This window comes from Xenopus laevis, chromosome 6L (assembly GCF_017654675.1).
Source record: "Xenopus laevis strain J_2021 chromosome 6L, Xenopus_laevis_v10.1, whole genome shotgun sequence".
Lineage (NCBI taxonomy): Eukaryota > Metazoa > Chordata > Amphibia > Anura > Pipidae > Xenopus > Xenopus laevis.
In genome coordinates, this window is record NC_054381.1 from 53,891,872 (window position 1) to 53,917,628 (window position 25,757).

The window sequence follows — 25,757 nt, forward strand, 5'->3', positions numbered from 1 at the left end:
TCCGCCACTGCCCTGAAGGAGTTGCAGAGTTCCACAGCAGAGACTGGAGTATTTCTCCATAGGACCACAATAAGCTGTACACTCCATGCAGCTGGGCTTTATGGAAGAGTGGCCAGAAAAAAGGCATTACTTAAAGTTAAAAATAAGAAGGCATGTTTTGAGTTTGCCAAAAGGCATGTGGGCAACTCCCCAAATGTATGGAGGAAGGTGCTCTGGTCAGATGAGACTAAAATTGAACTTTTCGGCCACCAAGGAAAGTGCTATGTCTGGCGCAAACCCAATCGCCCCACTGAAACATGGTGGTGGCAGCATCATTTTGTGGGGATATTTTTCAGCAGCAGGGACTGGGAAACTGGTCTGAGTCGAGGGAAAGATGGATGGTGCTAAATACAGGGATATTCTTGAGCAAAACCTGTGTCAGTCTGCCTGTGATCTGAGACTGGGACGGAGGTTCACCTTCAAGCAGGACAAAGACACGAAGCACCAGTGGCGTAACTAGATATTACTGGGCCCCACAGCAAATTATTTTTCAGGCCCCCATAATGTTTAGAGGTTCACTTGTTTCTCCAATATTTATTGAAATTGTATATGAATTAGGGCCTCATGGGGCCCCCTATACCTCCTGGGCCCCCCTGCAGCCGCAGGGTCTGCTTCCTCTATAGTTACGCCCCTGCGAAGCACACTGCTAAAGTAACACTCGAGCAGTTTAAGGGTAAATATTTTAATGTGTTGGAATGGCCTAGTCAAAGTCCAGACCTCAATCCAATTGAGAATCTGTGGTCAGAGTTGAAGATTTCTGTTCACAAAAGAAAACCATCCAACATGAAGGAGCTGGAGCACTTTTGCCTTGAGGAATGGGCAATAATCCCAGGGGCAAGATGTGGCAACCTCATAGAGACTAAAGCTGGCCATAGACTCTGCTCTTTTGGTGACATCGCCAAACGAGTGGATCTTTCCCTGTTATGCCACTAACCACATGGCTATATCGAGGATAATCCGAATGTTCGGCCATATGGTCGAACGATCGGATTACGATACGCCAAGGGGCTCAGATGGGTCGGTCAGGTTAAAATCAAACCTTCCCAATCGATATCGTGGCCAGATATCGATCGGGAAGCTGATAAGCTGTCAAATTGGTCTAAACGATCGATATTGGCAGCTTTATCTGCCCGTTTATGGCCACCTTTATCCAAAGCGACTTGCAGCTGTAATTGCTGCAAAAGGTGGTTCTACAAAGTACTGACTTTAGGGGTGGTTAATTTGTCCTATTTGCTGTTTGCTTCACAAAAAAAAACAAATCTTCATCAAAGTTGTAGGCAAATTCTGTAAATGAAATGGTGCAAACGCTCAAACAATCCATTTTAATTCCAGGTTGCGAGGCAGCAAAACAGAAAAAAAGGCCAAGGGTGTATAATTTTGCATGGCATCCGTGTCGAACTGGGCCGGCTGGACACACCCTTGTGGGCCCCGCTGTCGACCCAGATCCGTGATTTTTAAAGTTGCTTCGTGCTGCACCGCTTGTAAAACTATGTGCGCATGCGCACACACTGGGTGGCGCGGCGGGAAGGGTGGCGCGCGCACACAGTGGCGTGCACACTGCCGGCTGCGCAGCAGAGGGGGGCCCTGACCCTACAAGGCATTGTATATGATACATTTTATATAGATCAAATGGGAGGTTAAAACAATTAGAGATGCCCTGAATCTCTATTTTTAGTACTTTGCTGAAACCTGAATCTTTCCAGAGGGATTCGGACTAATCCCAAACCAAATCCAAACCCTAACAGAAGGGGACATATGTTTAAAATTTTGGTGCCCTTAATTAATCATTCAACCTAAAGTCACATGATTTTAAGGGTTCGGATTCAGTTCGGCCAGGCTCTTGGATTTGGCCGAAGTCCCTGAATCCAAAAATTGGTGCCTTACTTAAAATACTATTTGCATGTGTCAGGTTGAACATATGGAATTTGTCTTTACACTTTTGTATAACCATCCTGTTTTGGAAGATGAAGTCCACTGACAATAAAGTTTCTGCTATTCTGTCTCTTAAATAGTTTTGAATAGAAAACTGAATATGGGTGTGTATGTTTAAATAGTTGTATAGCACTGTTTGTATGTGCAGTGTTTTCACCAGGATAAGAGGAACTTCTTCTTGTGCAAAACAGATAACAGCACAACATTTTGTAGTGCAATAAAAAGTTATGAAACTGACAGTCCTGCAGGGTTCTGGCAATTCAGAATAATTTTGATACTGAAGTAATACTATTAGTGGATCTGGCCTTAGGGTGCCTGGTCACTTTATAGATTTCAGAACCAATGTGCCACCTTACCTGGGAATGATAGCAGTATGTAGTACACCAGACCAGGGCTTGAACAAAGGCAATTCCCAGGCCCTACAGCCAGGCTGTCCGAACTCCGATATGTCAAGCAATGTCTCAGTTCTTTTGACAGATGCACTTGTGCTAATGACTGAGCCACTTGTGTTGCTTACAGTAATTGAGGACTGGGGAGCTGGTTTGCTTAGCCATGCATTTGATAGCCCTTGGCAACATAACCATATCTGCTCTTCAGTTTATTTGCTAGGCTGGCCATAGATGTGCAGATCTTATTCTTTGTGTCGATCTACCATTAACCGTTCAGATGAAAATAAGTAGGAAAGAGTACAAATAAGACAATGTTCTGAACATTAACTGTCAGACAGCAATGGTACGAAGGTTATGTGAGACAAATAGTAGTGACAGTTACCCATTGATATCGTCAGATAGGCAATACATGCAGAGATATTATCGGTAGGTGATGTATATCTTTTAACCTGTCAGATCAACTGAACAACTGATCCCCCTGCTCTCCTGCTGATCTGTCTGACTACTTTGCTGACCTTACTGACTACAGTTACTTTGTATCAACAGCCAGCTGTCCTCAGCCTGCATCCTCCAAACCCCACAATTCCCTGCACACACGTGATTGGTGCGATGCGTTGTTGGTTATGTAGTTCCTGCATGCTGTCTATAAGCTGTGAAGTTGCTACAAACTGGTAACATCAGTGTTAGTCCCTCCTTCTTTGCCAGGATTTATTCACAATAGCCTTTGATATTGTCTGTCCAAGAAATCATCCAAGCCACTCTTAAAGGCATTAACAGAATCAGCCATCCCATCACCCAGCAGTGCATTCCACAACCTCACTGTCCTAACTGTGAAGAACCCCCTACGTTGCTTCAAATGAAGGTTCTTTTCTTTTAGTCTGAAGGGGTGGCCTCTGGAGTGGTGATCCACTTTATGGGTAAAAAGGTCCCCTGCTATTTGTCTATAATGTCCTCTAATGTAATCATGTTCATGTCCCCTCGCAGTCATCTTGTTTCCAGAGAAAACAACCCCAACCTTGACAATCTACCCTCATAATTTGTCTTCCATCCCTCTAACCAGTTTAGTTGCACGTCTCTGCACTCTCTCCAGCTCACTTATATCCCTCTTAAGGAGGCCTTATCAAGGACCTATAAAATGGGACAAAAATATGTTTAAGGCCACACTGGGTAGGGTAAGGCCACACTGGGCGTTTTGGGGAGATTTGGTCGCCTGATTTGGTCATTTTAGCCAGCGCAGAGTGAAGGAAGGCGTTTGGGAAAATTGGTCGCCGCAAAGACGAGGCGATTACCCTTAATGCCCTTCTTTATGCAAGACAGAACTTTATTTGCTTTAGTGGGCACAGTATATTGTACAGTATAATGCTTAATACCGATACAAATGTACCAAAACAAATATGTGCAAAGTTGACCACCAAAACAATATACTTGTTTGTGTCATAGGCTTTGCTTGCAGACAATTCTAATCATCTTTTTGGAACAGTTTGTTTTTCCATGTGTGTCAGAATAAATCCCGTTCTGTAGTTTTGCAATTTGCCAAATACCAGACGATTTAGGGCCTTACCGGACCAAACTGTCCTAAACAATCACCACTTCAGCATCTTTGAATAAACATTTGTTTTCCTAAGCCGTAGAGTAAATATGGCACAGTACACCATGGCTCAGTGGCTAGCTTATAGTTTTATTGATATGATCATACCAATGATTTATAACTTGTTTGGGTTACCTCTTGGGGACAATAAGGTAGCCATTTACTCTTTCTAGATTGCCCATATGTGGTGCTTCTATGTAGGTCACTTCTGGCCGCAGGTGTGTTTTACAGATACAGAAAATTTTTTAATATGCTTTATCATTTACAAGTTGTGAGTGTGCAGGCAGGTGGTGGTAGGAGCTGTGCAGGGGGCCTGATGCATTGTTGTTACCTCCAGGCCTGGATTTCCCTTTGCCGCCCCTAGGCTGCATGGTCTTAATGTCCGACCGCCTTACGTGCAACCCGCCCAAAGCGCGGTGAGGATTTGTGGCCTCGCCACAAATCTGGGCCTGGTTACCTCACTGAACTTAGGTGATCTGTCAGACTGAGTACATTTGTATGGGCTTCCATCTATTATTGGATTACAGCTCCATCTTAAAGGGGTAGTTAAATTAACGTTTGCAATGTTATAGAATGGCCAGTTCTTTGCAACTTTTCAATTAGTCTTCATTTTATGTTTTATTAGTTTTGAATTATTTGTGTTCTTCTTCTGACTCTTTCCAGCCTTCAAATGGGGGTCAACACTGACACCGACAGCTGAAAAACTATTGTTAGTTTTTATTTTTCTATTCAGGTCCTCTCCTATTTATATTCCAATCTCTTATTCAAGCAACTGTCTGGTTGCTACGGTAATTTAGACCTTGGCAACACGATAGGTGCTGAAATTTCAAAAACAGAGAGTTAAACAAAGCTAAATCGTTAAACCACAAAGGATAAAAAGAGAAGACAAATTGGATGTTGTCTCAGAATATCATCCACTATATTATACTAAGTTAATTTTAAGGTGAACAACCCCTTTAAGGGCCACAGGTTGAACATCACAATATTATTTCTAAGTTTGAGTTGGGTGTGGACTAATCTTTATAATGTATGGATGATGTCACATCATATATAGAAACAATATCCTAATCTTGCATTTACTATGTTGTTGTTCACATATCATAACAATGTGACGGCAGTTATATGCTTATGTGTTAGTTTAGTTCATTAAGGTTTGTCATCATGCATGTAACTTGCCTGGAACATATTTATGCAAGGCATTGTTTTGTCAGGAAGGAAGAGTTCATTTTTGCTTCCTTTATATGACTGCTTTATGTTTAATTATCTGCAGGATGCCAGACAGAAGTTCCGCTCTGTACTAACTGAAGCAACCCTGAAACTTGATGAAATGGTCAAGAAGATTGGGAAAGCTGTGGAGGATTCTAAACCTTACTGGGAAGCCCGAAAAGTTGCCAGACAGGTACATTAATCCCTGGCTGTGTTGTTACTTCAGGTTGCACAAAATGAAATCAAATACAGGTATGGGATCTGTTATCCAGAAAGCTCAGAATTACAGAAAGGCTATCTCCTATAGGGGCAAATTCACTAAAGCGCGAAGCGCAAATTGCCAGCGTGACGTAATTTCGTTACTTGATGATTTATTAATTAGTAGTGCAGACTTGCCTTCGCCACCTCAGACCAGACGAAGTGCAATAGAGTAGATAGGGATTGCTTCAAAAAAAGTTGAAATTCTTTCTAAGTCCCAAAAAACGCTGGCGTCTTTTTTACTTTTTTAAGGGTGATGGGCTGAAAAAGATAGAAATTTTTTTTGGGGGTACCCTCCTTCCCCCCTACATTTCCTAACATATGGCACCTAAACTATACAGTGGGCATATATAGCTTTCCCAGGCTTGTGTAGTGCAAAGTATTTGCTACTACATATACATCCATTGTACTTTAACTTGGCGCCGTATGCAAATTAGGTATCACTAGCGTAACTTCGCTTTGCTTGACGAATTAACGCTAGCGCAACTACCTTTCGCCTCCCTGAGTGCAACTTCGGATTTTAGTGAATTAGTGGCGCCCTGGTGAAACTTCGCCTGGTGAAATGTGCTTCAAATGGTTCAAGGGAACTCTGCCATTGGCTTCTACAGTACATGACCTCGACAGGTTTTAAATGGTGTATTTTCAGATTTTAGTTCCTCGAAAAAGGTTTTTGTTTTTTTTAACCCAAATACCTGATTTTGACCCCAAAAAAACCCTGAAAACACAACTAACTGTCCCTCATATATTGCTTAAAAAAGAGGATATATTTATGAAGAATTTGCTACATAATGTTCTCTCAGTTTTAGTATAATTTATTACATGGAAACATAATCTGATTTTGAGAGAGCTAAAAAACCCATCTATGAAAAACCAGGAATACGTATTAGGATCAGCAATTGTTTATACTGGCATGTAAATATATTACAATTATTTGATAATTAACTTAGTTCCTCAGAGCTACAGGAACACTCAAACACAACATGTACACAACGTGTACTTTTTATCCTAGGAAGTTTTCTGCATTCCCCTAATGAACCGTAGTGTGCAATGTAGAGTGGCTGGAAGCCAAGTAATCCGTGAGAATAGTTTATTATTGGAGAGCAGATAGACACAACTGATATGTATTTCACGGAAGGAACTCGCATTGCAGCAAGCTTTTGTTATTTTAATGGGAACATTTAATATATCCTTAAATGACACATCCTGGCTTTTTTTGGTTATGTTTTCATCGGTCTGTTGTAATAGGAAGTTAATAAATGCCGGTTCCTTGTGCCATTGGCTTCAATAGAGTTTGCATGCCGCGACACACAAACTCAGAAATGCACATTTGTTGGAACAAAATCCACCCATCTTCATAGTGTCAAGAAGATGCCATTGAAGTCAATAGCATGAACCTCAGCTCAGATGGTATCAGCTTGTTTGGAGTTCTTCCCGCATAAGCATTGGGGTGCTGCACCAATGAGGCGAGGTGAGAAACTCGCAATATAGATTAGAAGAGACCCACTAATAATAATGCAGTAGCAAAAATTATAAAAAAATAAAATAAATCTTTATTAGGACATGTGTAGCCTAACACGTTTCTTGCCAAATGGGAAACTCGACTCAGGCAGCAGTTGCCCCCCGTTTCCAGGGGCGGCAAAAATGCCACTCCTGGTAACTTAGAGTGCCCAATTTCCAGTTTTTAAACCTGGAAATGTGGCTCTTCTAGTGCAGAGAGTGCAAGTGAGCTCAGGGTCGCTTCTGCCATGAGGTAAGGTGATAATCTTGCCCCAGACGGCAGCGAGCAGCCAGTTACAAGGGGTGGCAAAAAGCCGCCTCTTGTAACTTTAAGAGCTGAACTTCCGGCGGCATCTGGGCTGTTGTCTCCGGCAGCAGCCCCAGAATTGCTGCTGATTGCGATTCTCTGCGTTATCATCTTGGACCCCTCTGGCACCAAAAAGGTGAGGGGGGGAGGGGTGACAGCAGCAAGCCGCTTCATGCAGCAAGTGTGGTTGGTTCTCACCTGCATAAGCAGATATGCCAACGGGAAAGTTGACATTATTAACGTAGTATTTGCTTCAAAAAGCAATGAAGTATTGTTGGACAAAAAGTTTGTACTTTTTATATATTGCTATATAACATTTATAGTTACACCATTTACTGTTTCTTGCCTTGCAGAGAATCTGGTGTTTCTTAATAGATCTATCATCCTTTAACATTGTTGGTTTAGATTTTCTTGCCCACATATACCCTGATGAACTCTTTGACATCTAGAGTAAATTAACCATTAAAAAAAGAAAAACAAGTTAATGTTCTATTGTTTATTAACCGTGTAAATGGGAATAGAGGCTGGCTTAGTTATGCAGGCTTTACACGATTCATATAATGGACTAAACACAAAAGCTACAATGTAAATTACTTTATATAAGAGGGGTATTAGAAATCTCAAAAGGGTCAATTCTCACTAAAACTTTATTATCTGTTGGTGGCGCCTGTCTTGAAATAATATCCTATAGAAGCAAGAAATACCATTGAACCATAGAAAACAATGAGAAAATTCTTAGAGACCGCTACAGTTAGGTCCATAAATATTTGGACAGAGACCACTTTTTTCTAATTTTGGTTCTGTACGTTACCACAATGAATTTTAAATGAAACAACTCAGATTTAGTTGAACTGCACATTTTCAGCTTTAATTCAGTGGGTTGAACAAAAAGATTGCATAAAAATGTGAGGAACTAAAACCTTTTTTAACACAATCACTTCATTTCAGGGGCTCAAAAGTAATTGGACAATTGACTCAAAAGCTATTTCATGGGCAGATGTGGGCAATTCCTTCGTTATCTAATTATCAATTAAGCAGATACAAGCTCTGAAGTTGATATGAGGGGAGGGGGGTGCTTGTACGTAGAAGATTTTGCTGTGAATAGACTACGTTTTTCTTTACATGTTGGATAAGAGGGGAACTCAATCAAATAGGGCAGACAGTTAGTACAGAGTCCCACTGCAGTCAGCTGCTCCCCTACTCGTGCAAGTTAGAGGATGGGATACCTACGTGCCTCTACCCCCCCCCCCATAAATATATTGCTGCCAAACACACGAGTACAGAGCTCTAGGGCAATTCTTTAAACTTAGAAGGTTGGGGGAAAATATTGAATTGTACACATGCTTTGCACTTTACAAATGACCCCTTATGTGACAAGAGAAGTTGGCCAAATATGTGATCTTGTAGTATCCTTAAAGTGGTGGCTTACAGTTAATTTTTAGTATATTACAGAATGGCCAATTCTAAGCAACTTTTCGATTGGCCTTAATTTTTTATTTATTTTTTATAGTTTTTGAATTATGTGACTCTCCAGCTTTCAAACGGGGGTCACTTACCCCATCTAAAAAACAAATGCTCTATAAGGCAACACGTATTTTTATTGCTACTACTACTCATCTTTCTGTTCAGGCCTCCTAGTCATATTCCAGTTTCTTATTCAAACCAAAGCATGGTTGCTAGGGTAATCTGGACCCTAGCAACCAATTTGCTGAAATTTCAAACTGGGAAACTGCTGCATAAAAAGCAAAATAATTCAAAACCACTAATAAAAATGAAAACCAAGTGCAAATTGTCTCAAAATATCTCTAAATCATACTAAAAGTTAACTCAGGTGAACAACCCCTTTAAGAGAGATACTATAGAAAGCTTTTTCCTCTGTATCACTACTGAGGTGATATCCGTGTCTGTGAGCAGTTGCTTGGGCAGTTCCACTGCAGCCTACAATATAATCAGGTGAGTCTGAGTCAGATGCACAGCTTACAAATAAAGGTAAAGAGGGATGGTTAGAGAGCTAAAGATAAACTACTGAATGGAATGTATAAAAACATCATAAAGAATGGTAGGCTTTATGAAATGTTGTCCGCCAAGCTTGGCTTGTGGTGGCTACAAATGAAACGAGATAATAAGAATATGCTTCACTGGTTATGCACAAAGACCTTGAACATTGATAAATAACCACAAAACAAATGACCCCTGACAGAAAGCAACACCCTGCGGCAGGCTTTGTCCTCAAAGGTAGACTGCTCTTCTGTCTATGGAGATACATCCACAAGAATATTCTTGTGCCTGTAATGATGGCTATATTTTGTGATAAGAGTCATTTGTCTAGCCTGGTTTTTATGATCTCTATGTATAGTAGATAATCACATTGTGCAGTAGCCCTGACAAGCCACTTATAGCCATCTGTATGCTGAATAAAAGTGAGGTCTCTTCTGATAATAAGACAATGTGATTGCCTCCCCATTGTCTCACTGGAAATATAAACAGATATATGTGGAGGTCACATACTGATATTCGTACTGAACATATCTTTAAAGATTTTTAATGATTTTTTATGGTGTAGGTTTTAATTCTAAATTACAATGCAAATAATTCACTCTACCATATAAAATCAAATTCCTGCACCAATAAGTGTAATTTTATTTTTAGTTGTAATTTTAGTGTGTAGGCATCTCAGGTCGTTTTGATTGGTCATGTGCTTTCAGTTAGAGCCAGTGCTGCACTATGGAACTGCTTTCTGGTCGGCTGTTCTTTCTTACTCAATGAGTGACTGAAGTTTATCAGAGCGCAAGTCACATGACTGGGGGCAGCTGGGAAACTGACAATATGTCATAATTTCAAAATTAAATATAAAAAAAATCAGTTTGCTCTTTTGAAAAAAGGATTTCAGTGCAAAAGTCTGCAGGTGCAGCACTATTAACTGATGCTTTTTGAGAAAAAAAAACGTGTTTCCATGACAGTATCCCTTTAAGTTATTTTTAAAATGTTCTCTTTTACTTTGTTTTTATTCTCTGTGGTTTTTCTTTTTCACCAGTAAAAAACATTTAACCTCTTGGCACATTTAACTATATTTCCCAATACGCTGAGCTGTGCCATATAGTACATGATGAAAAGCCACAAGGACTGAAATTTCCTGGTGATGTTTTCTCTTACTTGAATTCTTGCTTTTTTCTTTCATTCTTTTCCAGCACTTTGGACAGAAGTAGGTTAATTTAATGCTGACGCCAACTCTATTAATGAATGAATTAAGAACACTTATTTTTTCTGTTAGGTTAATGTACTAAAAGTTGCAAAGTTTGTCCCAGGTGGAGGCATAGTTATTGATCAGTAAACTCTGCCTGCTGGCTGGTTTCTGATCTGGTGAAAATATTTATAACATTACCCCTTTGATTCTTTATTTAGTTGTTGACATGGGAGAAGTTAGCATTTTTTTGCCCATGCCTTACCTAAGTTTAAAGCCCTTCTTACTGTAGATGGAATGGTTAAACTACAATAAGTAAACCTGAGTACTCCATCAACCTTTGATTTCTCATGCAGTTTTTGCATCAGGCTTTATAGAGTACATTAAAACATAAAAAAATTAGATAACATCTGGTATGAAATTGATGTGTTTAATTTCTGTATTTGGGCACATTTTTGGTTGCAAAGCCATGCAATTTTTATTTCAATTTCCTCTTCAGGCCCAGCTAGAGGCACAGAAAGCCACCCAAGACTTCCAACGTGCCACGGAGGTATTGCGGGCAGCCAAAGAAACAATATCTCTGGCGGAGCAAAGGCTGCTGGAAGATGACAAACGCCAATTTGATTCCGCTTGGCAGGAAATGCTGAACCATGCCACTCAGCGGGTAAGATAAAAAAACAAATGTGGGCTATTTTATTATTCTCATGAATCCATTGATGATACTAGGATCTATGTAGAGGCAGAACCTAACTTTTGTTTTAACCTAGAACTATGGGATTGATATACACATTTGTAAAAGCAAGTGGTTATAAGCTTCCTCCAAGTAAGTTCAGTTCCCCCTTAGCCTGGTGATGCTGAATATCAGCAAAGCAGATGGACATCTTTGTTGCCAAAAATTGCTTGGCTTGGGTAGGCAGCTCCATGTCAGATCCTGGTGGGAATTGGTGAGCTTATACAGCTGCTCTGATTACTTTGTCGATACTGGAGATCCACCACAGCAACTGCATCTCTTCAGGGCCCTATTCGTAGGCTCTTGCCTGAAACTGGTCATAATTGGTACTATGGCTAGTAATATAAAAATGTGTGTTTAGTGATTTTATTAGTCTATCTGCATTAATGTTGAAATTTATTTTTAAATTCATAATTTTAATAGCTACAAATCATTCCCGTAATGAGAAAAGCAAATTTCTAATGAGGGATTACAACTCCTTGAGCTCAAGTTATACTTCCCAGTCCATTAGACATTAAACTTGCTGGAATCCACTGTTGTTTCAGCTCAAAGGTTATGTTGTTATAAGTGAAACAGACCTGCTAATAGATTCCCCAGCATGTGCTGACTCATAACGCCATCATAAAACCCTAGCTTGTTGCAGATTAAGCATTAAGGGAAAACTATACTCCTCAAACAATGTAGGTCTCTATAAAAATGTATTGTATCAAACAGCTCATACGTAAAACCCTGCTTGAAGTAAATAAACCATTCGACTACGACTTCGAATCGAAGGATTCGAACTAAAAATCGTTCGACTATTCGACCATTCGATAGTCGAAGTACTGTCTCTTTAAAAAAAACTTCGACCCCCTAGTTCGGCAGATAAAAGCTACCGAAGTCAATGTTAGCCTATGGGGACCCCATAGGCTTGCCTAAGTTTTTTTGATCGAAGGATATTCCTTCGATCGTTGGATTAAAATCCTTCGAATCGTTCGATTCGGAGGATTTAATCGTTCGATTCGAAGGATTTAATTGTTCGATCAAAGGAATAATCCTTCGATCGTACGATCGTAGCATTTGCGCTAAATCCTTCGACTTCGATATTCGAAGTCGAAGGATTTCAATTCCTAGTCGAATATCGAGGGTTAATTAACCCTCGATATTCGACCCTTGATGAATCGGCCCCTAAGAATTGTAGTATTTCTGGTCAGGTGATCTCTGAGGCAGCACAGAGACCATCATGAAATGGTGGTTCAAGGCAAGAGATGTAAAAGAGCAATATTTACTTAAATATATATTCCAGTTTAATAAGATTCTTTAATATGCCACTTAATTTAATATAATCTGTTTCTAAAGTATTCATTTTGGGGGTATATTTTCCTTTAAATTGGTGAGGTCTAAATTCTTCGTAATGTGCACAGTATGATACTAAACACCATTTGTGTGGCAGATTAAATAAATTAAAGCAATATATTAGACAACCATGCTCATCGGATGCAAGTGCCAAAGTTTACCAAATGTTATTGTTCTGACCTTGAAAGAGCAATAATGTAAGAATTCCATGCTGTTTATTTGCTGGTTTGTGCAGATCAGATTGTATTGTGTAATTAACATAATCCTTATTTACTCCTCTTGTTATACTCAAATTTGCCAGCCCCTTGCTTTTTTGTTCTCCAGGGGAAGCTACTAGTATGGATGTAGGTTCCACTCCCAAGTGTGGAAATTTTGTTCCAAATCAGTTGAAAACACAAGTGGGGCAAATTATCGAAAATAAGATGTGCAAGTCTACTAAGCAAAATGATCCAGAAAAAGTTTCTGACCTGAAGCTAAAAATACCTCCTAGGGATCAAGGTGACCCCCCCCCGTCCTTCATGCACCTTTTTGCATTAACGTGCACCTCTTTGTTTGCAAGGTGATGGAAGAGGAACAGAAGAAGACGCGCAGTGAGCTGCTACACAAGGAGACGGCCGCTAAATACAATGCAGCCATGGGCAGGATGAAGCAGCTGGAGAAGAAATTAAAGAGAACAATCAACAAATCAAAGTAAGCCCTAAGGGACACTAAACAATGTGTTGTGAACAATGCTTTTATGGGCCTGTCTTGCGGAGCTTTGCTTCTCTTGAGACAAAAAGAGAATGCTATAGCTTTCCATGATGGCTGCCCCATACCGCTAGATTTACTTTTTAATGGAAGCATTTACAAGGGTGGAGCTGGGCTCGATGATGTTGCTATTGGCTGCTCAAAGGTGTGCCTAATTATTATACTTGTTTGATTTATGCAGAACCATTGGCTGTATGCCCCTGGCTCAGGAACAAAGTGTGTATAAAAGGAAACGTGTGTGTGTGATATCCGCATTCTAGGCAGAAGAAAAAGTGTAACCAAATAATCACCGTTATCAGCATACTCTGCACAAAGCTAACTGGCCTGTGAACCTGACCTTAATGTTCCTGTTATTCATTGTCTTTATCACAGAGGCTAGATAAAATTAACCTTTCTGCTTCCTTTTCTTACATAGGCCGTATTTTGAACTCAAGGCAAAGTATTACCTGCAGCTTGAGGTAAGCATCCTATTTTCACTATCAATCTTTCTTGCACATCACATGGAAATAATGGTCCATCTTATATCTGATGTTTAGTCTTATATATCATTTCTAAATTTTACTGAATTAAAGCTATCCTAATTTAAAGGAACATAAGCCTATATAGCAGTATTGCTCTCACAAATGTTGCTCGACTGCAGCTTCCAGTATTCTCCTCCATATCCAGAATGCTCAGGACCTGGGGTTTTCCAGATAAGGGATCTTTCTGAAATTTGGATCTCCATACATTGTGTACTAAAAAATAATTTAAACATGAATTAAACCCAATAGGATCATTTTGCTTCCAATAAGGATTAATTATATCTTAGTTTGGATCAAGTACAAAGGACTATCTTCTTATTACAGGAAAAAAGGAAATCATTTTAAAGAATTTGAATTATTTGATTAAAATTGCATTCCCATAATTTGGAGCTTTCTGGATAATGGGTTTCCGGATAATGGATCCCACACCTGTATAAATTGGGTTAAAGCATAATGAAAGCTGTAGTCTAGCAACAGTAGAAATTGATTCTTAGATGTACAATAAAATGTATTCCAATTCCTTAAAAGATTTTTATGGTGTAGTTTTTATTTCTAAATTACACTATTTAGGGCAGAGACACACTGGAAGATTCGGGGAGATTTAGTCGCCCGATGACTAATCTCTTCTTCTTTGGGACGACTTATCGTTTTCCGAAGTTGCCTGACGAGGAAACTTCGGGCAACGAAGCTCTCAGAGTGCCATCCACTGTCAATTTCGATTCTAGCAGGCAGTAAGGCTTTTCGGGGAGATTAGTTGCCAGAAGAAGAGGCGATTAGTCGCCGGGCAATTACATCTCCCAGAATCTTCCTGTGTGTCTCTGGCCTTAGACTGCAAATAATTCACTCTATCATACAAAGTTTGGTATTGTGTATAGGCAGCCATTTCAGTGTCGCAGTGGGACATGGATTTTTACTATTGAGTGCTGTACTTAAATCTACCAGGGAGCTCTTATCTTGTGTAAAGGTGGCCATACACGGAGAGATCCGCTCGTTTGGCGAGCGGATCTCTCCCCGATATGCCCACCTTGAGGTGGGCCCAACAATCGGATCCTAACGAATAGTTATGGGCGGTCGGATTGCGGGACCGCATCAACGAACAGATGCGGGCGCGATCAGACAGGATTTTTAGTCCCATCCGATCGAGATCTGGCCGACTTTCGGCCAGATCTCGATCGGGGAAGCCAGTCGGGGGGCCCCATACACGGGCCAATAAGCTGACGACACAGTCTCTCGGCAGCTTTTATTAGCCCGTGTATGGCCACCTTAAAGGGTAAGGAAACCTAGTCGGCGCAAACCCCCCACCCCCCCTCCCGTTTGTTGCCCCCCCCTCCCTCCTCCCCCCTGGCCTACCCGTCCCGCTGGGCAAATGCCCCTAACTTGTTACTTACCCTTCTGCTCAGGTCCAGTCCAGGGAGTTCACCGACGACATCTTCTTCCACGCGATCTTCTTCCTGCTGTGAACGGCGCATGCGCCGTAGGATCAGTACGCCGGTACGATCTACTGCGCATGCGCGTGACTTTTGGCGCATGCGCAGTAGATCCATACCGGCGAAATGCTCCTACTGCGCATGCGCCATGCGCCGTTCACAGCAGGAAGAAGATCGCGTGGAAGAAGATGTCATCGGTGAACTCCCTGGACTGGACCTGCGCAGAAGGGTAAGTAACAAGTTAGGGGCATTTGCCCAGCGGGACGGGTAGGCCAGGGGGGAGGAGGGAGTGGGGGGTTTGCGCCGACTAGGTTTCCTTCCCCTTTAAGGGAACTGCTGTTTGGTTACCTTTCCATTGTTCTGTTGTCGGGCTTCTAGGTGGAGATGGGTGATAACACTCAAATTTGCAGATTGACTGAAGTCTATCAGAGCACAAGTCACTTGACTGGGGGTTCCTGTGAAACTGACAATATGTCTAGCCCCATGTCAGATTTCAAAATTAAATATAAAAAATGTATGCTCTTTTGAAAAATAGATTTCAGCAAAGAAATCTGCTGGAGCAGCACTATTAACTGATGCATTTTTGAAAAACACACGTTTTCCCATGACAGTATCCCTTTAAGGGCCAAGGTCCTTGTTGGTGCAAGAGTATCATCCCGCCTGATCTGTTCACCCTTGATTTTGTCTTCCTGCATAATTAGAGTGGGGAAGCCAATAATGTGCAGTGTTTTTGTTTTTGCAGCAACTAAAGAAAACAGTGGATGACCTCCAAGCTAAACTCTCTCTAGCAAAAGGAGAATATAAGACTGCCCTCAAAAACCTAGAGATGATCTCTGATGAGATTCATGAAAAGCGCCGAACATCGTCTATGGGCCCTAGGGGGAGAGGAGTGGGCTCTGAGGGCAATAATTCACTTGAGGACCTCTCGGCTTGCAAACTGGACTCCGATAATATATCCAGTGAGTAGATATTTTTATTAACAGTAGATCCAGTTAACAGTTGCATTTCTCTGTGCTCAATTGCATTCTTGTTGTCTCTATCCATAATTTTGTGGTAAGAAATTGTAGTAGAATACTTATTGGTATAAAGGACTAAGACCTTAGCCCAGGGTTCCCAACCTTTTTTTACCCATGAATAAATCTGGTGGCAGGCACTCAAATAAAGGCGATCTTCCAACAAATTGTAGAAATCCAGTAGAAAAGATTTATTGTGCCCTCCGCCTTTCGCGTTACAAACAATTAATCATAGGCTTATCCGCCTATGATTAAGTGTTTGTAACATGAAATGCGTAAGGTGGAGGACACAATAAATCTTTTCAACTTGATTTCTACAATTTGTTGGACGATAGCCTTTATTTGAGTGCCTGCCACCAGATTTATTTACAGTTATCCGCTCCCCTAGCTGAGGGCTCATGGCGGCGCACCTGGGCCACTTCCTATATGTGGTGAGTAAAGATCCACTCACATTATAACACCCTCTCTGTTTCATTGAAATATTTTTTTTACCCATGAGCCACATTCAAATGTAAAAAGAGTTGGGGAGCAACACAAACATGAAAAAAGTCACTGAGGGTGCCAAATAAGGACTGTGATTGGGTATTTTTCAGGCCCTGTGTGGACTGGGAGCCTAGACGAGGCTTTATTTGGCAGCACATTGGGAATTGAACAATATGCATCTGCTTTTAGGTCACTTCACTGGGAGCAAGATCCAAGGGGGTTGGTGGGTAACATGTTGCTCATGAGCCACTGTTGGAGATCACTGCCTTAGACAATACAACTGTTTGGCGTGGATTGATAACCCTGGCACCACATCTATGGGGAACAGACCAAATATATAGGACTTGTGTTGCAAATGTTTTCTACCTATTATTAGATTTTTTGATTATTATTAATAATAATAATGGGACAGTATAAACCTAAAAAGTACCTTGCTTAAATGAGCACAGTAAATAAGAATTTTGTGTTGAAAATGCATTCCGCCTAATATTTTAATTAAAAAAAATACATATTTTCCTATTTTTTGCCATTATATAAGTACTAATTTGAACAAAGAAAATGTCACTGAACTCTCCAGCCCCCTTCCCTTGTAAACAGGGCAATTTGTTCATAGCTTATTTACATTAGGTAATTATCAGAGGCTTGTCAGTGGATTGGTAATTAGTTTTATCCGCTCTTCAGGGCCAGGTTTAATTTGCTTGTTTAATGGCAGAAATATTAAAAAAACAGATATTTTTCAATTAAAACAATACCTTGGAGTTCAGGGCCACTAGCTCTGAGAATAAAAACAACTAAGGGGGTTATGTAAAAGGAACTTAAGTTTGCCCAGGAGCAGTAACTTATAGCAACCAATCAGCAGGTAGCATTTACTGGTCACCTGTTTGAAAGCAAACATCTTATTGGTTGCTATGGGTTACTGCTCCTGGGCAAACTTAGAGCATTTTATAACATATGGGGGTTAAACTGCTGATTAAACTTTATGTACAATCTACAGCACTGACCGCGTTACCGGTATCTGGTATTATGCATGTAAAAGGACCTATCAAAAGTACAATCATGACTTCCAAAATGATTTTGCCTCGATACTTGTTGAGCGTGCCAGCAAACAGAAATTTACATTAGATAAAGCCCTCATGTAATCTATCTGTAAAACCGGGACACATTGGACTTGGCGCTTAGTTGGCATTGGTTCTTATGTTTGCTGAAACGTGATAGTGTTTCATTTCAGTACTAGCTGTGCTTTGTCTCCTCGTCTTGACTGACCTAGCAAAGCCCCGATGATTAGTTTTCCCATACAGCTATTACAGCCTGATCCATCAAGAACCACAACCCCCGACCCTCCCCCCAATACTCAGCACCAGTGTTTATGTATTGCAGTGACATCAGAAGTGTTTGATGATGACAATCTCAGCAGCTTGGTCTCCGAGGAAGATTCTGAAACCCAGTCTATGTCTAGCTTTAGCTCTGTTCCAACCAGCCCAGCTGAGATTCCAAGTCCGTTTCCTAATGTCCCTCGTCCTGGGAGCCTGGATTTATCAAGCCCCTTGTCCCTCTCTGACTTTGGTTTGATTTCGCCAATACTGGGGCCTCGAAGTGAATGCAGTGGGGCATCCTCACCGGAGTGTGATCTGGAAAGGGGTAAGTAAGGGGGTAGTTTTGCTCTGTATTAGTGGCTGCTTATTGACAGCTTGCTGTGCATATTTTAATATGTCTTCTATTATTATTAATAATAATAAATGCATTACAAAATCATTTCAGTACAGGTAAAGGCAGGGCCGCCAGCAGTAATCACAGGGCGCCATACTACAAAATTTCCTGGGCCCCGTGGGCTGCGCCCACCACAAGCCCCATCCAAAGGTCCGCCCCCCCCCCACCGTAAAAAAAAATTGTTGGTCAGGGCCCCCCACACATTAATAAAAAAACATTGTTGGTCAGGGCCCCCCAATAAAAGTAATATTGGTGGTCAGGGCATTCCATAACAAAAACATTTGTGGTCAGGGCCCCCCATTAAAAAAATATTGGTGGCTAGGATCCCACACGGTAAAAAAAAAATATTGGTGGCCGGGCCCCCAGAAGCTTAAGAAAAATTGGTGCCCAGGGTCCCCACATACAAGAACAGACCACAAAGGGTTAACTTTAGGGGGGCCCTGCCATGTTGCACTTACTTGATTAGGAGAGCCCACCTGCCACCAGTGAGCTGCCAACTTTGGAAGGGAGCACAGGTGGCTGTATCTTTTTCCAGTGACGGCATTACCTTCCCTTATTGGTCACAGAATTGTAAGTCCTGGTAAAGCTGCATGGTGATTGGATGAGCTGGAGGGGAAGGTCAAACCTCAGCTATCCAATCCCTACGCAGCTCGGGATTTAAACTCTGCATGGACCGAAGATGCATCCACCTGTGTTCCTGCCCTCCATTGCAGCTCTCTGAAAGCAGGGAGGCCGGCTAATCAAGTAAGTGCAGCACAGCCGGGCCCCCCTTAGCTTCCGGCCCCGGTACAACACCCCCCCCTGCCCCCCCTTGATGGCGGCCCTGGGTATGGGATCCTTTATCCAGAAACCCATTATCAGGAAAGCTCTGAATTACTGAGAGCTCATAGTTCATTTTATAGTTTCTTAACTCAGCATCTCGCAATAGTGTTTTATGGTAATTTATAGGTTTGGCACCTTTTTTAAAATACAAATTCTGTCTAAAAAATAAAGGGATGGGGGGGTGGTGGTGTAATGGTGGGGATTGGAGCTGAAAGGGTGCAGTGCAGTGATGTAAAGGAGGGGGATTTGGTGGGTTGGGGATAAAGGGTTCAACTTGAAGGGTGGCTGGAGTGAAGAGTGTGGAATATCAAGGGCAGAACCACTGATCGGAAAATACACTGCTGGTAAATTGTTATACCAGCCCTGGTCTTGACTGATGTATTACTGGGAAGGCTGGTGAAAGTACCAGCTAAGTGGCAACCCTAGCAATCTGGCAGCGTTTAATGTTTCTGTATTTGGATAGTTAATAGTTGTTTGTAAGTAGAGGTGCAATGTGCTGATTTTGAATTGTGAGTGCTGATTTTCCCACTCAGTATTGACTTATGGCCGCACAGAGCTTCTGAGTGAGGTGTGTATGTCTAATTCAATTTAATGGCTAATGTCACATTGGGAAACTTTCCATCTGCCATTAGATGCCAAGGCAGCTTCCTCCATAGTAAAGAATACACATTAATGTGTGTTTTTGTTAATATGTGATAAATAAATGCATTCTTCCATTTCTTTGGAGAGAGTGGTCCCATTTAAGGATCTGCAGAGAAAACAAACTGGGGTGAGGAAAGGGGGAGAGAGAGCAGATTAAATACCCAGAAAACCCACAAGGTTCACACCTCCTGTTTGGTTTGGAGGTAGAGGAGGGCAGTCTCAGTTTTCGGATGTCTGTGTAAAAATCGGAAAGGGTCTAACCTATTCCAAAAACAATTTTGCTCAATTTAAATCTTCTGGTATTAATGGATTGTTCCATTTCTGTCTTTTTAGGGAACAGGGCTGAAGGATCCGAGAATGCAGCCCAAGACAGAATAAATAATAACAGTAAAAGCAATAGCAGGAAAGCCATGGCATTGCCAGTCCTGGACAACAAGATAAAGCAGATCACATTGGAATGTACAAAGACTGGGAATGGCACAAACACAGAGAGGAAGAAATGCAGCCGTTCCCAATCTTTAGCCTCTACCCTGTTGGTCAATGCTGTGTGAGCATATAGATGAGCGAGCAGGAATCCTGTGCAACAACCTTCTTTCATTCCATGCAGACTTCAGCAGACTGCTGGGACATCAGCTCTACTCATTGGGAGATGCTTCGCATGAGACCTCACACTATAGGAAGTACAGGTGGCTTTTTCAGCAGGCTTTCTATTGCCTTTACCAAGTGTGTACGTTTAGGTGTGTATCCTGTGTTTAGGAAGGAATTGTTGCATAGCCATGACCAGAGCAATAAATTCAATGAACTTTTTGTGCCAAAAACATCTGGATTCCGAATTGAACTTCAGTGATGAGGTGTTTTTTGTCTATTGCCTTTCTAGGTAGGACTGCAGTCTCTTCTGGTATATTGGAGAGTCAGCATTGATGTCTTGGCAAATCAGCTCATGTTGCATCTCATGTTTATGTAGTAGAACAACTGAGTTCACATTTTCTGTGTTGAAGTTGTGCCAAGTAACAGTCGTTTGCACAATGGGACATTAAATGATACCTGCACAGATGCATTTGATGCGATTTAGAAATTAAGTATTTCTTTATCTGTGTAGCTCCATGCATTGCTCCAATTGGCCCTACCAACAGCTTGGTCTTCTTGACCACTTAGTAGCAATTTGCTGAGGTGAAATAAAGATTTCAGAAAGTAACTCCCCATGTGTCCAGCCACTAACGTCATAGAGCTCTTATAAGTCACGCTTCCAAGCCAAATGCCATCCAGTATTTGCTCTGCTTCGTTCATGGGTGCTCTCACATAGTGGAGAAAGGCCTCCTATCAGTGGTAAAGACATCACCCAGTTCTTCAACTCCTACGCTGGAGGGTGTTTGAGACCAAGACATTGATATACGCATGTCATAGACAAGTATGAGAATCATTTCCGTATGTTCCATTACTAGATATGTAATAATTGTGAGGACGAATCCATTCAGCTATGGAAAGTTCCATATGGTTTTGTGATCTTGCATATGTTCTATACTATACCTGTGATGTCAAAGGCCACCACATAGTAAGACTTTTGAAGGATTCTAGGAGTTGTAGTACATAAAAGCCAGACACCAGTAAGTTGGGCATCCCTGTTTTATACAATCTTATAGCTTGTTTTTCCTTCTTGTATAAATGTAACTGAAATGGATTTCTACCATGTGCCATTGGAAATGTCAATAATTACCCAGCCAAATGCCACGAGTAATCTCACTTTTATGCACTTCTGATTTGATTGGTCTGCCCTTGAGGGAACCTGAGGAAGGTTGCTGATCTGGGGCTATTTCCATTTAATTGAACACTTATCGTCAACAGCCTTGCCCAGCTGTATTGCACCCCTTCTCTGAATCGCCCCTCCCTTGCTTTTTCAAATGAGAGGACTTTATTACAAACTAACATGACCGTCCATAATGTATAGGAAGCCTAGGATTTTAGGTTTAACTATAGACAATGATACTGTTGGGCCAAGACAGTGGAGTCTAAGCTGCTGGTTTGTAGTAACAGGGTTTGCAAGTCTCTTTTCTATGTTAGTTTTTGATGTATGACTTTGCTAGGGGAATTTAGTATTATTGGAATATGGTGACTCCCACTGCTGCTGTCTTTGTGTTCATTTCACAGCTTGTGTGTATCTGCAGCAAAATAAAGGGTGTTTCATGCAAGTTACAAGATGTCGATTTTGTATTATTTTGAAACCTTGCAAAAAACTATAATGTTATTATGCTGACCTAGACAGATGGATGGAAGGGAACATGGGGAAATATATAGTCTCCGTTTTGACATGAATTTATTCAGTTGGGTTATGTAGAAAAGAGGATATAACCGCTCCGATCATGTAGTTGGAAAACGGCAGCACTTGGCACACGTCCGGGTGCAGGAAACTCTTAGTGCCCCACAATGCACAAAATAGAGGAAAGGAGAAAAGGTGAAGTTCCGCACAACAGACTGTTTGTTAAAAGCCAAAATCTTTATTAGTCCATATTAAAAGCACGCTGCATGGTTATCTTACCTTACCTTAGGTTACCTAACAATGCAGTGTGCTTTTAATATGGACTGATAACGATTTTGGCTTTTAACAAACAGTCCGGTGTTAATTATTATAGATATTAATTAATATACATATTGGTATATATAGTTTCAGTGGGTGTGTGTATGGATGCTGGGATTCATTTGGAGGGGTTGAACTTGATGGGACTTTGGTATTTTTCAACCCAATTTAACTTTGTAACTATGTAACTATATTGCCTCCGGCCTGCACTATTTCTCTGCCCCTTTAGGCTGGCAGACTCAACCCCTCCCTCGCCTTATTTAATGCTGAAGTGATGGACATAATTATTAGCAACTGTTTAGGTAGAAAGAAAGGTAAAAAAATAATGGGGGCATCCCCCGGGAATTCCATTTGCATATCTGCTACACTTGGCTGGCATTCCTCTTCTTTAAAATTGCACCAGCTCAGGGTACTGTTTGAGGAATCCCCACACTGCAATCTTGTCTCGTGTCTTTCAGGCTGGGTTTCTTAGTAGCACAACAAATGGATCTTCTTCCTTGATATTCTTTCTTTGTGCAGGTGTGCATGCTTGAAAAGGTGAACTTCAATAAAAATGCAGACTTTTGACTCTACTGTGCGTGCTTCTGCTGCCAGCATTGAAGAAAGAAGCAGAAGATGAGGATCGCGCCATGTTGTTCGCTAACAACCCTGGGCCAGGGCAGTTTTCTGCTAACGATTACAATCACTGGGGGGTGCTGTGCATTTGGCACCCCTTAGTTATATTCTATTTTAACTTCTCAAAAACATTCGCCAATAACAAACAGTCATTTTCAGGATCACAGATTGTAAAATATGGGAAAAGCACCTTATAAAATGAATTCCCATTGTAACAGTGTAAAATGCAGGAATGTAAGAGATTTGAATGTATTAAGGGTGGCCCTGACCAAAAATAGTTCATAGGGGAGCTAAGATCCAAAAACAAATAAAAACAGGTCACTCATTCGCTAACATTGAGCTGTGAACTGTTTCTTATCTATAAATATGTTTTCTGGACAAAGAAGTGATATTACCACCCTGTACTTTCTGTACAAACATGTAATAATTTGTTTGCTTGAGACTCTGGCTCTTACAGGACCCACAAAGTTCATTTAGTAACATTTTACTCAAGTGTTTCTAAGTTATTCACCAGTTTCTCATGGAGAATGCAGGCGGGCTCAAGATGGTACCATTCAGGTCATGAACCAGGGGGAGGAAAAAAGCAGAAGTTGTGCGATTGAAGTAGGTATTCAGGTGTGCTGTGCAGCAGCCTAACCCAAAGAGGCCACTCAAGGTATCTGGTTTGTGCCAACCAATCATTCTGGCTGCGTATGAGTGCGCATCTATGGGAACCAGAGAGAAGACCACTAACACTCCCAGAATGCCAAAAGCCACAGAGAGGCAGATTGCTCTGGGAAGTAGCCTTTTCTGTTTTAATAATAAAAAACTTAAAAAGGAGAAATCAAACAATTTCCTTTCAAATCAGCAACTACTGCTTCTCGATGCAGCTTGTCCAGGACGTTCAGTGGTGATGACATTTAGTTTTCAGCAAGCTGCCTAGAATCTGACCAGTAAAGAAAAAAAGAGCAACATAAAACTACAAATTATAATTTAAGAACAAACTTCATGTTGGTTTGAAGAACATGTGAAGTCACTGAATTAAATCTGATTGGTTGATGGCGGCCCCACCCACTTTTTATATCCTTGAATACGTAGTCACCCAGTGAGTGACTGTGCAAAGTTTGGGAACCCTGGCATACATAGTGTGAGAATGGGAGTGTTTTAAATGTAAATCAATTAAATTCAATGGATGAAATCTGATTGGCTGTTGGTGGCAGCGTCCACTTTTACTGACCTTGACCTGCAGTCCACTAGTGACCAACTGTGAAAAGTTTGAGGACCCAGGTGTTAATACTGTGAGAATGGCAGCAGGTTAATTTTTCCATTGAAAGTTAATGGCTGAAAATCTGATTGGCTGTTTCCACTTGTGGGTGTCCAACTAATATTGCATTTTCCTTTGGGTTGACCCCATGACTGTCATTAAAGTCAATGGCTGAAATTTGATTGGCTGTTGTTGGCGCCTCCCACTTTGTCGTTCAATAAATGTTGGCCATTTCATTCAGGGTGACCCCATGAGTATGTAATTAAAGTTTGGTGAGTGTAGCTTCAAAGCTGTAAGTGTGGCACCACAGAAAGAGGGGGGGCAGGATCACTTAAAAAAGCACAAGCAACCTGCTCCACTATATGATGAATAAGTGTGGAGAGTTTGGGTGTTGTACCCCTAAAACTATAGGAGGAGAAGAGTTTAGAAAATGGGGGGCACTAATAATAAGAAAAAGGGTTGTTCACCTTTAAATTAACTTTTAGTATGATGTAGAGAGCGATATTTGGAGACAATTTCCAATTGGTTTTTATTCGTGTTTTTTAAGTCATTTAGTGTTTTATTCAGCAGCTCTCCAGTCTGCAATGTCCAAATTCCCCTAGCAACCATGCATTGATTCGAATGAGAGACTGGAATATGAATAGAAAAGGCCTGAATACAAAGATGAGTAGTAAAAAAGTAGCAATAACAATACATTTGGAGCTTTACACAGCATTTGTTTTTAGATGGGGTCAGTGATCCCCGTTTGAAAACTGCAAAGAGTCAGAAGAAGAAGGCAAATAATTCAAAAACTATAAAAAAGAAAAAAATGAAGGCCAGTTGAAAAGTTGCTTAGAATTAGCCATTCTATAACATGCTGAAAGTTAACTTAAAGGGCATGTAATCCCTCCACATGCACATTTAATCGGTGAACAGCCTCTTCTTTAGATACGTGCCACTCTGGTTGTTAAAAGGTTAACAGTAAGGCTGCAGCATCCTCCTAATCACTTATAAATCCTTCTCCTCCTCTAACCCACTTGGCCCCCTCCCTCAGGAATATACTTTGGCTGTGGCTCATGAGAATGCTCCGTTCTTCTCATCTTAGATTACTTAACACACCCTTTAGTCTAACAGCCAATGAAGCGATAGCATTGTTGGTTCCCATAGATCCTATTTTTTTCTCCTAACCACTTCTCCTGAGCTCAACCATTATAATGCTCAACCCCAGCAGAACTTTTTATCAGAGTATGTTGTGCCTGTGTAAACATTACAGCCTGCATGTCTCAATGTTACTGATGGTGTATATAATATGGTATATATATTATATATTAGTAGGAAAATGTAGGCTTCACATGTCCTTTAAAGGTGAACTACCCCTTTAAGAATAAGAATCTGAAGTCAAACAGTTTTTCAAGCAACATCATGAAAGTCTGTCATGAAAGTGATCTCACCCTCGGCTCTAATATATACTGTAACATCTACGGTTGTGGACGTGGTAATTTAAAACCTAATAAAAAGTGCAGA

General features: G+C 41.1%; 1 protein-coding gene across 1 annotated transcript in view; it reads left to right on the forward strand.

Moving 5' to 3' along the window:
- Nucleotides 1–22,014, forward strand: part of sh3bp5.L (SH3-domain binding protein 5 L homeolog) — a 45,199-nt gene extending 23,185 nt beyond the window's left edge. The window contains exons 3-9 of the mRNA XM_018267494.2: nucleotides 5,219–5,347; nucleotides 10,897–11,061; nucleotides 13,022–13,152; nucleotides 13,625–13,667; nucleotides 15,900–16,116; nucleotides 18,031–18,291; nucleotides 20,158–22,014. Of these exons, the coding sequence (XP_018122983.1) occupies nucleotides 5,219–5,347; nucleotides 10,897–11,061; nucleotides 13,022–13,152; nucleotides 13,625–13,667; nucleotides 15,900–16,116; nucleotides 18,031–18,291; nucleotides 20,158–20,375 (1,164 nt within the window). The 3' untranslated portion in view covers nucleotides 20,376–22,014. The remainder of the gene's footprint in view (nucleotides 1–5,218; nucleotides 5,348–10,896; nucleotides 11,062–13,021; nucleotides 13,153–13,624; nucleotides 13,668–15,899; nucleotides 16,117–18,030; nucleotides 18,292–20,157) is intronic.
- Nucleotides 22,015–25,757: the final 3,743 nt, after the last annotated feature.